Below are 12,437 nucleotides of genomic sequence, written 5' to 3'. Positions count from 1 at the left end.
ATAACTTTTCCACTCAGTAAGGTCATAAATCTGCTCTCTAATTGACCGCAGCTGTCTGAACTGAGCAGAACATGCTGCACTGGAGCAGACTGCAGAGAAGGATAACTTTGCCAGTTGTTCAGACCAAGAGTCATGGTCAATCTTGATTGATAGGAAATAAAATTATGCAGCATATGTAATGAACGTGAACGCTGCTAGTCTGCACTTTCCTTGAAAGAAAACAAATAGGCAGATATATCCCCTGTCGTGTTTTTCGGAAGGTACTGAATCCAAGACAAAATGAGTAGCAAATTCATACTTACTTGCCCACAAGGTTTTCAGGCAGTGAGTAAGTTACTCTTTTCCATCCTTTTGTGGGAAAGAAGACAGATGGCTGTGAAACACTCCCAGAACATTTTGGATCAGCTGGTAAACACTGAGGTACTAAGTAGCTCCAGCTAACGCCGAAGTCAGTGGAATACTGCACGTGGACCTGATTTTGTGCAAGTTTTTCTGAAGTTTTACATCCAACAGAAACCTAGTAAGGTAGAAGACATAATTAGATTAGAATTAATTGTGGTGGTGGTTAGAGTTTAAAAGAATGTTTGAACCTGAAAACTGACTGCTGACTGCAGAATTTTACTTTGAATAGCGGCAGTAACAGGGTTTATATGGTATGGTTATCTGCAGATCTCATCAATATTCCCAAGACTGAGAATAGGCACCATATGCAGAGTTTCAGTTTCTTCTACTTGGCTCACATTTCTGGATTTCCAGGTTCTGACACTTGTGCCTTATAGCCCAGTACCCCATAACTAATAAAGTTAATCTCCCATCCCACACAACCTAATATTTGAATATTTCAGAGGAGGCCACCCAGCTCGATTAGAGAACTTTGTAGAGTAGGGTAGATGGTTGGACTGGATGATCCCAAGGGTCTCTTCCAACCTAGACGATTCTATGATTCTATGATTATGTCAGGCAGATGTGCAAAGGGCTCTTACAACTTCCATATATTTCCGGGTTATTCCTTCAATTTAGGAAAAGGGTTGTATGAAGGGTGGTTTGGGTGCAGGTTTGATGTGAATGCATGACAACATAGGAGTGGTGTGGACACTTTTGAGCTGCCTTTCCCTCACCAAGCATCTGTAAGAAAATAGGCACCTTGTATATGTGTAATATCCTTATTGCATTATGTCTGTACAACTGCCATGTTGGAAGAGAAGCGTGCATCACCTCTGAGAACAGCTGGCTGTATTAAACCTGACCAACATGGAGTAGGTGAGAAAAATTTTTGAGGATGGCCTAATAATAACACTTAGGGAAAGGCTCATGCGTAGGCCTTTACATCATCCTACCTCCTGAAAAATCTACTTAGACTTGGAGCAAAATGTGGTTTTGAATAATTATGTTGCAGACAGAGATTTTACCTTGAACTGCATAATCCAGCCTTCTGTAGGAGTCAGGTCGTGGGTGACTGCATAGACCTCTCTGCCATCATGGCTCCCGCAGATCATGACACCATCAGGAGAATCACAAAACCTCTCAATCGAGCAATCATCATGGAATAACCAGTGTTCATTCACTTGAAAATAAATGGGAATGTCAGTAATATACAATGACAACATAAATGAAAGAGGGGGTAGTGTTAACCACTAAAGGTGATTCACAGTGGTTTTTTTCAGCCTGTATGAGAATTATTTAGTATTGCTCCTGAGAATATCAGTACCCCATCTTTCCCATGTACAAATTTATTACATTTATTACATTCAGTGCTCAAAGCACCTCTTACCACTCTTTTACAGAAGCATTACAGTATTATTTTTTAATGTTCAAGAAGTAAGGATCTGAGACTTACTCAAGACAAACTTCTGTTGCACTGGACATTACGGGAGACCTTTTTAGTGGGTGTTGCCTACATGTCTGGACAAAGGTTACCTCAGCGCTGTTAGCTGTTGAGCTTGTAAACATCCAGAAGTACTTTCTCTACAAAATTTAGTTGCAAAATGTAACTTCACTACACTAAAGAATGTTTTAAAAAGTTATGAAATGGGAAACAAATAGTCAGGTTAAGAAAGCTGCTTAGAATAACCTGGCATTTTTCATCCTTTTTTCTTTCTTTGAAGAGAAATGAATCTTCTAAGTAAATTCATGCAGTAAAAAAAAAGTTACATGACATCCTTCCATTTTGCATTTTGTGAACTAAAACCAAAAGACCCCTGTAATGGTGAGATTGTCTGTGACATCTACCAGAGTGAGACAAGATTTGGAGGCTCAGCAAGATTTGGAAATCACTGCACTGACTTCTTGCTCTTTAGTTCAAATCCACCTAAAACCTTTACCTGTAGTTTTATCTTCCATGAACATGTCAAAGGCGATCCTCCCAGTGGGCCCTGCGTCAGCAGGGGAGCGCTCATGCTGTGGCAGGGGAGCACTGCTGAAGGTGTCGAGCATCACTGTCCTCTGGTCAGCCGAGCCGGAGATCAACACATTGTCAATAGCCCAGTCGTTCTGATCCAGGCCATCGTGTTTAGGCTGCCACCAGCGGAAGCGCGTCCCAATGGTCTTGGCATCATAAGGAAGGAGGATGTTCACAAAGCTGAAATACAAAGTGAAAATTAGTTAGAGGAAAGCCACAGGAAGAGGACACTTCTCAATGCTCTTTTCAACAGGTCCACTCCTGTTGTTTCCTGGAATACGTAGAAGTTGGGAAAGCAGGGAAAGACCGGGTGATCTAGCATATCTTCCCCTATGAGAGACTGCCGGAACAAAAACCTTCCTGAGAATCCCAATGTCAACCCTGGGACAGGGGCTAAGAGTGACGTGGGGAGGGCCAGCAGCCAGACTGTGGTGTGGTTTGAGCAACCTCATGTTTTCCAGCTGTGCTTATGGGATCAAATACAATGGTCTAGGCTAGCAGGGTATGTCCACAAGGTCCTAATTAAGGGAAACGTTAAGAAGGGCAATGTTGAAATGAAATTAAGATTATTATTTTGAACCCGGAGCCATTCAGAAGATAGCAGTGTTCCAGTACAGTTTTCTTATTTCTATTACACTAGATTGCTTGCATCTCTTGTCCAATTAAAGTGCTGGTGATTTCTTGGTGTATTCAAATGAAATAACAAATAATGGGTCCATCCCAGCCACATTTTTTTATAATTTCTAAATTAACCAGTGAGGAAAAAGTCCACCCATATCTATGCATGGTTTGAATCTCACAAATGTCTCAAAAAAGGGCTTGAGTGTATTCATCCTTTTGATGCATCTGCAGAAATTCAGTTTCTCTTTTCCACACTATTTCCTGTCTAGTTCAAGCAAAGACCTTCTGCTCTTGTCAGTAAGAAACTAGACTGCAAACAAAACTATCTTAAAGAACAGGATGGACATCATTACGGTAGCTATTAATTTATCTTCCTGCAAATATTTACAAACCTACCAGACTGCTACAGACTCCTTACTCCCCTTGTATTTCTGGTCTAGGAGCTGCACAAATGCTGATGCTCAAGCACAGGTGCTAAGGCCATTCATAAATGCTTGCAGGACTGGGCAGGCTGAAGTCTTAAAGATCTAATATCCAAACCACAGCAGTAATATATCCCACAGGTTCTTATGAAACATTCAAGGCCACCTGACTTGAGTATAGGAAATTGTATAGGCAGAAGAAGGTATCTACAAACCCGGGCTTGCTGAATTGATCATAGAAAATTTCCATTAAGAGGTTCCAGGTGATTCCACCATTCACAGAATACTCCAGCAGCACTCCTTGGTTGCGGTTATTAGGAGTTATCAGACATCCATACATGAAATAAAACTGGATGAATTCTGCACTGGTGAGGTTCAAGTCCACTGTAACTAACATACGACTGCAGCCCTTCAAAGCAATGAAAAAAATATGTTGGCTGGTGTTGGCTGGCAAAAGTTATGAACATAAAAAGTGTTAGATTATGTAGTCACTATTAATATAATTTCATGTTATAAAACCTTGAAAATTGTACAAAATTATACTAATTATAACAAAGGTAAAGCTACAACAGAAGAATAAATGATATTCCTTAAGGACATAATTTCAGTTATGTTCCATCTAAAAAATTCCTGTTGTGTGTTCATACACGTTGCTGCTTGTACCTACAGCTCTACAACGTTCAGTACCAAGAATTGTATTCACCTTTCTTCTGAATACAAGAGTTACAGAAATCCATGCCTCTAGTACAGATTATGTGCTAGTGGTTCAATTTATGCAAACCAACAAATCACACAGCAATTTTATGTTTTCCCATAATCCCTTATATAGTTTACACACCTTGCTTAGTCTATTAGTGGTGCCTACTTAGTGCTACTGGAGGGAATTAGAAATGTAATGCTTCTGTTAGCTTATTTTAGAAAACCTGCATCAGTTTGAACCTAGTTGTAAATTTGCATGGAAGAGATCTACAAGCTTAAGTTTTACTGTGTTACTTAAGTTTTAAGTTTTCTAAAATACTATTTTGTCATTTTCATAATCCTGAAGCTATGTGTGAGCAAACTGTAATTCAGCAGTGGCCTGGGTTAGATATCTAAGTATGTAGCTAAAACACAGGAAATTTTACTCTGAGCTTACTCTGAAAGAAACCCAGCAATGAAGTATCTGAAGGACAAAGCTACACGTGAATGTATTTTCAAGGACCAAGTGTAAATTATGCACATGCAAATACCTAGTTATTAATTTACTTCTGTGATCTGATTAGAAGCTGCGCCAAACTCCAGTCTCTGGAATTTTTAAGTGCTATGAGGAGGCTGTTTTGAGTGAGCGGAACTGGATGTCTACATACTTGCACTGTGCTTTGATCTATCAGCTCCACCTCCAAAGGCCCCTCCACGGCTCCGTTCAGGAGGCACACAAACGATCTCATTTCCCTGGCTGCAGCATAGCCAGGAATATGTATCTGCTCTCCTGGAGTGTTTCTGGCTGGCCCTAGTCTGTAGGACCTGCCTGACTTTGTCCTTCAGCTAGGCAAAGGATATACGTATTTTTGATATATTTTATGTGTAATATGTTACGCGTATATGTTTTAACACACTGCTATTTATTTAACTTTTCTAATCAGTCCCGTTTATGCTCTCAGATGGAGTGAGTCAGCCCCCGTGCTGGACACGCACCCCGCTGAAGTGAAGAGCCATCCCAGAGGCTACCGCCCCGCAGACCGTGCTCAGTTTGCCCCCGTTCACCGTCAGCCAGTTCTGGTTCGACGGCGAGCGATTGAAGTTATCTTTCAGTTGTGTCGGAAGGGGGCTCTCTGGCTCGTCGCAGTAGAGCCCCCCCCAGTGCTCATCGCAGCTGCAGAGGAAAACAAATGCAAAATTCAGCTGGCAAAGGCTCTGCACGCACGTTTAATCAGTGCCATGTTATTCCACATTAAGGTGCCATCTTGTTCCGCGTAGAGGCTGTCTGTATCATTTACTAGCGCACAACTGGGATATGGGGGTGTCAAACATCTGCCACTTTTTGTAGTTGTTAACATGAAACAGAAATAACTTTAGGAAGGCTAGTAGTATGTATCATTCAAGCTGCTAATACAGAGTACACTCCAGCACAGAGTAAAATCAGTAAAATACATTGTACTTGGGTAGATAAAACTAAGATAAAGTGCCAAGTCTAAGAATGCCCCAGAGATGTTACATTTTAAGTAAATTTCAGTTAAAGTTTTAGTGGATGGGTACTTTCTGGTTATTCCTTTATACAGTCCACATTTTTTTTTTCTCCTCTGAAAAACCTTATAATTTGTCAAGAATTGGATAACAGCATGGAAATGTCTTCTGCTGCTATGCAGATTTCACCAGGGAGATCGTGCCTTCAGTGCTGTCAGGACAGAGGACAACACAATAATATGTCTATTCTGCAGCAGAATATATTTCTAACAAACACAGTCACAGCGCAATTATACAGCCATTCCCCCATTTCTGTTGCCATTTGTGGCTGGAAAAAAGCAATACATCCATCTGGAAGGTATTTCTCTGTTGCCAGACAGACAAATCTGGGGAGATCTGGTTGTTGTTTGTTAGCTTTGCAGGGCTCTATGTTGGCTGTTACACAGACAAAGTCTGTATCAAAGTCTTTCCTGCAAGTTCATTGAAATCACAGCAGAGGAATGAAATGCTGGAGCGCTGGGCAGGACAGGGAACAAACTGCACTTACACACAGTTGTCTTGTGTGCACTTCCCATGGCCGCTGCACATGTCTATGCAGCCATCCCCAATGTAGACGTTATCGATTGCCCATGTTTGCTGCTTATCAAAAGGAGCCGGCTGGTGCCAGCGGAAACGAGTTGCTTGAGACCTTTGGGAGAGAAAGAAAAACAGAGAGGTAGTATTTCTAGCTAAGCTAATCTTTATTTTGACTGAAAGGAAATGTCAGTCTTGAGGCTAGACTGCTCCTGGAAGATTTGTTTGATATTGGCACAACCCAGGGCTGATTCCTGACAACAAGGTCCCTGAAAAGCCAAGAACAGGGTGCCCACATTTTGAGAGCAGGACAAAGCACAGGTGCTCGGTAGCATGCTGAGAGTGCTGGAGGTGGGGAAAGGCTCACTGGTGAGAGCAAAGCAAGTGGACTGTGGCTGGTGCAGTGGAGAAGAAGGTGGGGTGGTATACCCAAAGGGAAGCTCAGACCAGTCATAAACATGTCCCAGCGCAAATCCAAACTTGAGGGATAGTTGGGAACTGGATCAAGCCAGAATCACCCAAATCCTCCAAGTTTCACACTGAGCCTGAGTTTTATTGCTTCAGGCCAAGTCAGCAAACTAACCCAATTTTTTCTCTATGAATTCTCCCAACTACACTTAGGCAAGAGCAGCTCTGGGGAGTGGATTGATTCCTAGGCAAGATACTGCCATTTATAAATCTACAGGGGACAGCTGAGAGTGCCCATGCTGGGCTTGTGGCGTCACCCTGGTTTTGCAGTTTCCTCTCTCCCCTCCATCCAGGACTTGGCTGGAAGTGTCAAGAAATGATCCGTGGTCTGATCCTGGCTCCTTTCAGTAAATAATTTTCATTTTGTTGATTAAGGGGGGGTTTAGCTGCCTAGTCATACCCCTTACTTTAATGTAGGTATATGTGAATTGTCTCAGCTCCCAAGACAGATGATGAAAACTAAGCCAAAACAGTCAGGGGGGAACAAGGAGCTATTCAGCTCATGCAGCGTTAAACACCTATATTTGAATAGCTGCAAGTAGCTGAATTTTTTTTTAATTTTTCAAGAATACCATGTTAAATGCAAGCTAGTCCATGTTTTGCTGTACAGCACTAGGTGGCAGTATTGAACTTTGTGTAGTCTGTTTTCTTTTGAAACGCAATTAGAAATCACAATTATTGTAAACCCCAAAACAAATAAACAGCAAAATCCTCAAAATTTATTCAGTGTAAAAATAGACCTTTTGTAGTAAGTCCAGTGTTATCCCATGAATTATTTCTTTATAAATATGTTACATGAGGTGAACGAATAACAAGTTTACCCAAAGAGAAATCTACTGCCATGCTGTCTAGATGCTCATCAAGTAGCATTTTTTAAAGAAATGCATAAATTGTGAGGAAGCCCTTTAGGAAAAAAGACAAGCACCTGTATCTTACACTGCCTGCTTTAGGTTTGGTGCTTCACTAACAATTTGTGGAGCTGATGTTCCTGGGAGAAGCTTTGTATTTGCTTTGCATTTTAAAATTGTCTCCGAGTCTAAGATATAACTAAGTGTTCATTGCTTTCTATAGGCCAGAGGTCAGATAGCTTTGGGGTACACGAGCACTGAACTGTGTAAGTATGGGTGCTGTGCCCCAGGCCAAACTATTAACTATGTAGCCTGCATGTTCCTAAAACATACAGGCACAAACAGAGATGTACACCTGCTATCACACAGCTTGAAATAATAAAGCAGCATAAAAATTATACTGCATCTAGACCAAAAGGCCTATTAGCTGCACTTACTCTGAAGCTAAACTTCTCCTTTGCTTGTGAGCTAAGGTTGTAATAACCTCTGTCACACAGTCCTGATCTTAATTTGGGAAATGATATTGCTTGAGCCAACAAATGTAGTTACTGGATTGGACAGAAGAGCAATCTTTGCCTCAGTAGGGGCAAAGACTTCTTCTTTTGACATATACAGCTGAAAAAACTTTTCAGTCTTCAAATCACAGCTATTTATAAACCTGAGTTTATCTCAGGTGATAGGTTCTTTTCAGGTCCGAATTCAATTGGTTTGGAACATCAACCCCAGTCTTGATTTATCCTATTCAGCCCCAGAAAACCCCTCCTGAACACAAATTTACAGACTTTATACAAGAACTGTTGGGGTAATGGATTTTGCAGACAGTATGTAGCGAAGCAGTACAAAAGAGTAAGCAGAGGAGATCAATGCTGGGAACAAGTCCTAAAAAAGTACCATTACTTGATGTGAAGCACTGCAGTGAAGACAGGGAAGAGTCTAGATGCCCAAAATGATTAGTAACAGAACACGGACTTTTCCACCACTAGTTTCAAAACTTTTGGCAACTGTACAGGCGCTCTCAGTACAATTGCTAAAAAAGAAAGGTCTCTGTTTCTGAAGTCATACGTGCATTAGTTGGCATCTTTCATAACAACCTTCTCAAACAGGCATAGGCTCTGCCTGCCCTGTGGCTACTCCGGTGCTTGCACTTGGCACAGCCTTTGCCTACGTGAGGAGACTGGGCTCAGCAACAGGAGCAAAGCTGTTGTCAAGTTGTTGACAAGAGTCAAGTTGTGCTGAGAGCCTGATGCCCACGCTACCTGTGTTTACTTTGGGCTAGCTCTATGCCGGCTTTATCAGGTATGACTGTGAGGGGGACAGACACAGCTCTCACTGCAAAACAGCACATCAAGAAGGACACAAACTGGAAGGCTGAGCTACCCAGTTATGTGTAGATAGATCTGTGTGGGAAAAAAAACCAAACAACAAACCCAAACAAAAATCCAGCAGTTTTGGAGGCATCACAGGGACATGTATGGCAACACTCCCAATAGCATTCCCAATAGCTCCTTTCACTGCAGCCTCCCAACAAATCCCATGGTTTTTCTTCCCTCAAAGATGAATGTAGGAAAAGGAAGAGGAGGTGAAAATGCGGCATGTGTAAAAACAATGATGAGAGCATCAAAGCTGAGAGACGCAAAGGATACAAGGAAGACACCAAAAAACAAGAAGCTTGATTATAAAGCACCAGCTCATAGCCAAAACCAGCAAACACAGGCTGCAGGTGGGGATTCAGCCAGTCCAGTTTGCCACCAAAACAACCAGAAATTAACTAGGCTGATGATAAAATGAGATTCTTTACAAAGTTCCCCATGCTCCTGTCTCTCTGCAGGACAAGATGGACAAGAATTTCCTATCTTTAAATAACTAAGAAAAGTAAATGCATATAATAACTTCTCAATTTTTATGCAAAGCAGGATGGGGTTTACTTATTTGTTACTATAGATGTGGACCAAACAAAAATGGCAAGGTACAATTATTTTAATGCTATAATGTATCATGCCTCAATACACAGTTACACATTTAGATTTATTCTGCAGAAAACCAGAGGGAAATACCTGGTATAGGGAGGCAGAGGCAAAGTAACGCGGGTCCACTTGTTGAAAGTGTCTGAAATGAGAATCCTCTGGAGATGGTACTTGTTGCATTCCACGTTAGTGGGAAGACAGTCTCTCAAAATCGGGTGCCAGGTCAGTCCAAGGTCCACTGAATATTCCAGTTCAATAGCTAAGGATGGAAAGGTGGTTAGTTACTGAATTTAGAGACTTACATCCATAGGTCCACAATAAACTGGTAACCCCCAGTCACGAGTCTACGCTGACAAAATAACCACTCAAAACTTTTCAAACCCTTGTGTCAGAAGCACAAAGAAACCCCCTTCAGTGGCAGTGCTGGAGGATATGTTACATGTATATGACTCAGGAGAAGGGTGCAGTGCACCTCCGCACCCGCCACCTAACTCAAGGGACCACAGGTGCAACGACAAAGTCATCTGTCAAGTCGCCAGGATTAAGTCAAACCAATTTCTGTAGCTGCAGCGTGCAAGAAAGTGATGTGACAGCATCATGACCAGCAACTTTTTTGTTTTTCAGGCTGAAAGATAAGATTCAGCTGGATTTAATCGCTGTATAAGGCAGAGCAACACTCAAATTAAAACTTCTGGCTCTGTCACAAGATGGTTTAGTCACACTTCCACCCCCTCCAGACAGCTCATTTCATTATCCAGCATAAACAATTTTAAATTGAGTTTGTTAGTCAGCGAGCTTGTTTTCATTCAAACACAGTCTAGCCACATTAAACTAATGTATTCATTTCTCAGTGAAAGTCAGCAATTTCATTGTTTTGATGTTTATGGCTTATAAACTTTTATTATGAAAAATAAAGGTTAGTCAAACTCACTAAATACTTCAAGTTAAACTTTTATGCAGCAATTAAAAAGGAAATAATAATAGGCACAGAACTGTAACTTGAAATAAATGTTCCAGCTGCCAGGCATTCTGGCTGTATAAAACATGGAAGGTGGTTGCAGTGACAGGGGTGGTAAATCTGCGATCTTTTTTGATTACTATGGACCCATTTCTTCTACCCTCGTATGCAGAGAATGACCCTTAATCACCCAATCAGTCCTACTTGATGTCTAAGCACAGAACACAGTGCTATGGAAAACAAGGACAAGTGGATACAAACAAGGGTAAGTGAGTTTTTAGCGTCAAATCTCCATCACCAAAATGAAATGCTTTGCTCATCATGACTGGAAGCATGATTAGGTAGTGTCCTGCCCAATTTAATACCAAGTTGAGATAATAGTAAGTATAGTAGCCAAAGAAACAAAAAAAGGAGGAACTGTTTCTCTGCCAGTGTACATCTAAGCTGCCAAAACACCTTTAAACTTAGCAGAGATGATCTTAGGATGCTGAAGTGGCTTTAATACCAAAAGAAAAAAATTATCATTAAGCATGTGAGTAAAATATCGTGGTTACTTCCATCGGATTCAGAATAGAAAAATCAGATAAGCCACTTTTGGGACTTCATGTAAAACCTTTCTCCATTTTTATGCAGAATTCTAGAGGAATAGTCAGCAACCTAGTGAGTTAACACATGCTTCATGCTGCAACATATTGTATTCTCCTCAGAAAAAAATCTATACCCCAAAACCCTACGCTGAAAGAAGATAATTTAAGATTTAATAATGTAAGATGTTTTCTTGATGCAAACAAGCATTCAGAAGCTAGAAAGACCTATTTCTTGTGCATCTTAAAATTCACATAATGAACTAATTTTTAATTTCTGTGATGTGTATTCAGTGCATATATGTTTTTATTTATATGTGTATATATATGTATATGTGTGTATATACACACATATAAAAGTATGTGCTGTGCTGAATATACACCATATGGAAAAAAAGGAAGCTAGGTAGTTAAAAGTCACATCACTGTGTATATGCATACATATATACACTCACATGTGCATATATGTATGCACACATTCATACATGCTTATATACATACATATATACATGTTTATTATTTCATACAGACAATACCAATGTACGCAGTTCATGCCGGCTTAGCTTGTCAGATGTATGCTGATAAAAATTATTATAGAGGTGCAAGTAAGATCTGAAAAAACCACAAAGCAAGAAACATATGCTGGGAACACCCAGCTGCTTACTATATAGAATCACAACGTCACCCCAAGCAGTGGATACCATGCACTGGTAAATGCATTTGAGTAAGACAGCTAATAGTCTTTTTCTTAAATGAATTGAACTGCAACTTAAGTGCCCGGAGGGAATAATATACTTTAGTGTATCTTAGGCTTCAGACACCTAGAATAAAAATGCTGATACTACAATTCCTAGCAGAAACATGCAGCTTTCTTCTGTTTCTCAGTTCTCGTTACAATGGATAATGGAACCAGAAAACACGTGAACTTTCCTGTACAGGAGAGGAAGAGGAAGGGCAGGATTTACCAAGAAGTCATTACCGTAACAGGAGTCCGTGACAGAGCAGGATGCTGCAAAATCTATTTGCAAGAAAGAGTCTTCGTTGACAACAATGTCAGTGGTGACAACATAGCGGGTGCTGGCTTTCTCAATGAACACTAGAGCATCCCCAGTAGAGCCACAGACTGGCATCTTTGTTCCACCAGGATGGAGCAGCCACTTTCTGCTATCCAGTGTGGTGAAATCATCTTCTAATACTGTATTGCCAGAGATGTTTCCTCCAATAAGAATCTGAAGCATTAGGAAAAGAATTGTTAGTGAAAAGAAAAAAAACCTAGAAGTCTTCACAACCATACACATGACATAGCTTCATGGAGGAAGAGATTTACCATCTATGCATATATGTTCTGCTGGTTCAAAATGGACAAATTTACTTTGTAAAGACTTTAGGTTATGAGGAAGGGGAATATCTTTTTTCATTTTTAAATGGAGGGATAGGA

The 12,437-nt window shown here is 40.7% G+C and overlaps 1 protein-coding gene across 1 annotated transcript in view; it reads right to left on the bottom strand.

The window, feature by feature from the left end:
- Positions 1 to 12,437, bottom strand: part of RELN (reelin) — a 292,013-nt gene that overhangs the window by 20,351 nt on the left and 259,225 nt on the right. The window contains exons 45-52 of the mRNA XM_074169082.1: positions 11,979 to 12,228; positions 9,548 to 9,716; positions 6,152 to 6,292; positions 5,116 to 5,293; positions 3,657 to 3,850; positions 2,322 to 2,578; positions 1,410 to 1,564; positions 303 to 517 (exon numbers count right to left, since the gene is read on the bottom strand). Of these exons, the coding sequence (XP_074025183.1) occupies positions 303 to 517; positions 1,410 to 1,564; positions 2,322 to 2,578; positions 3,657 to 3,850; positions 5,116 to 5,293; positions 6,152 to 6,292; positions 9,548 to 9,716; positions 11,979 to 12,228 (1,559 nt within the window). The remainder of the gene's footprint in view (positions 1 to 302; positions 518 to 1,409; positions 1,565 to 2,321; positions 2,579 to 3,656; positions 3,851 to 5,115; positions 5,294 to 6,151; positions 6,293 to 9,547; positions 9,717 to 11,978; positions 12,229 to 12,437) is intronic.

The sequence above is a fragment of the Numenius arquata genome, chromosome 2, assembly GCF_964106895.1.
Source record: "Numenius arquata chromosome 2, bNumArq3.hap1.1, whole genome shotgun sequence".
Taxonomy (NCBI): domain Eukaryota; kingdom Metazoa; phylum Chordata; class Aves; order Charadriiformes; family Scolopacidae; genus Numenius; species Numenius arquata.
The sequence above is the reverse complement of the archived record's forward strand: the minus strand, read 5'-3'. Positions and strand labels throughout refer to the sequence as shown.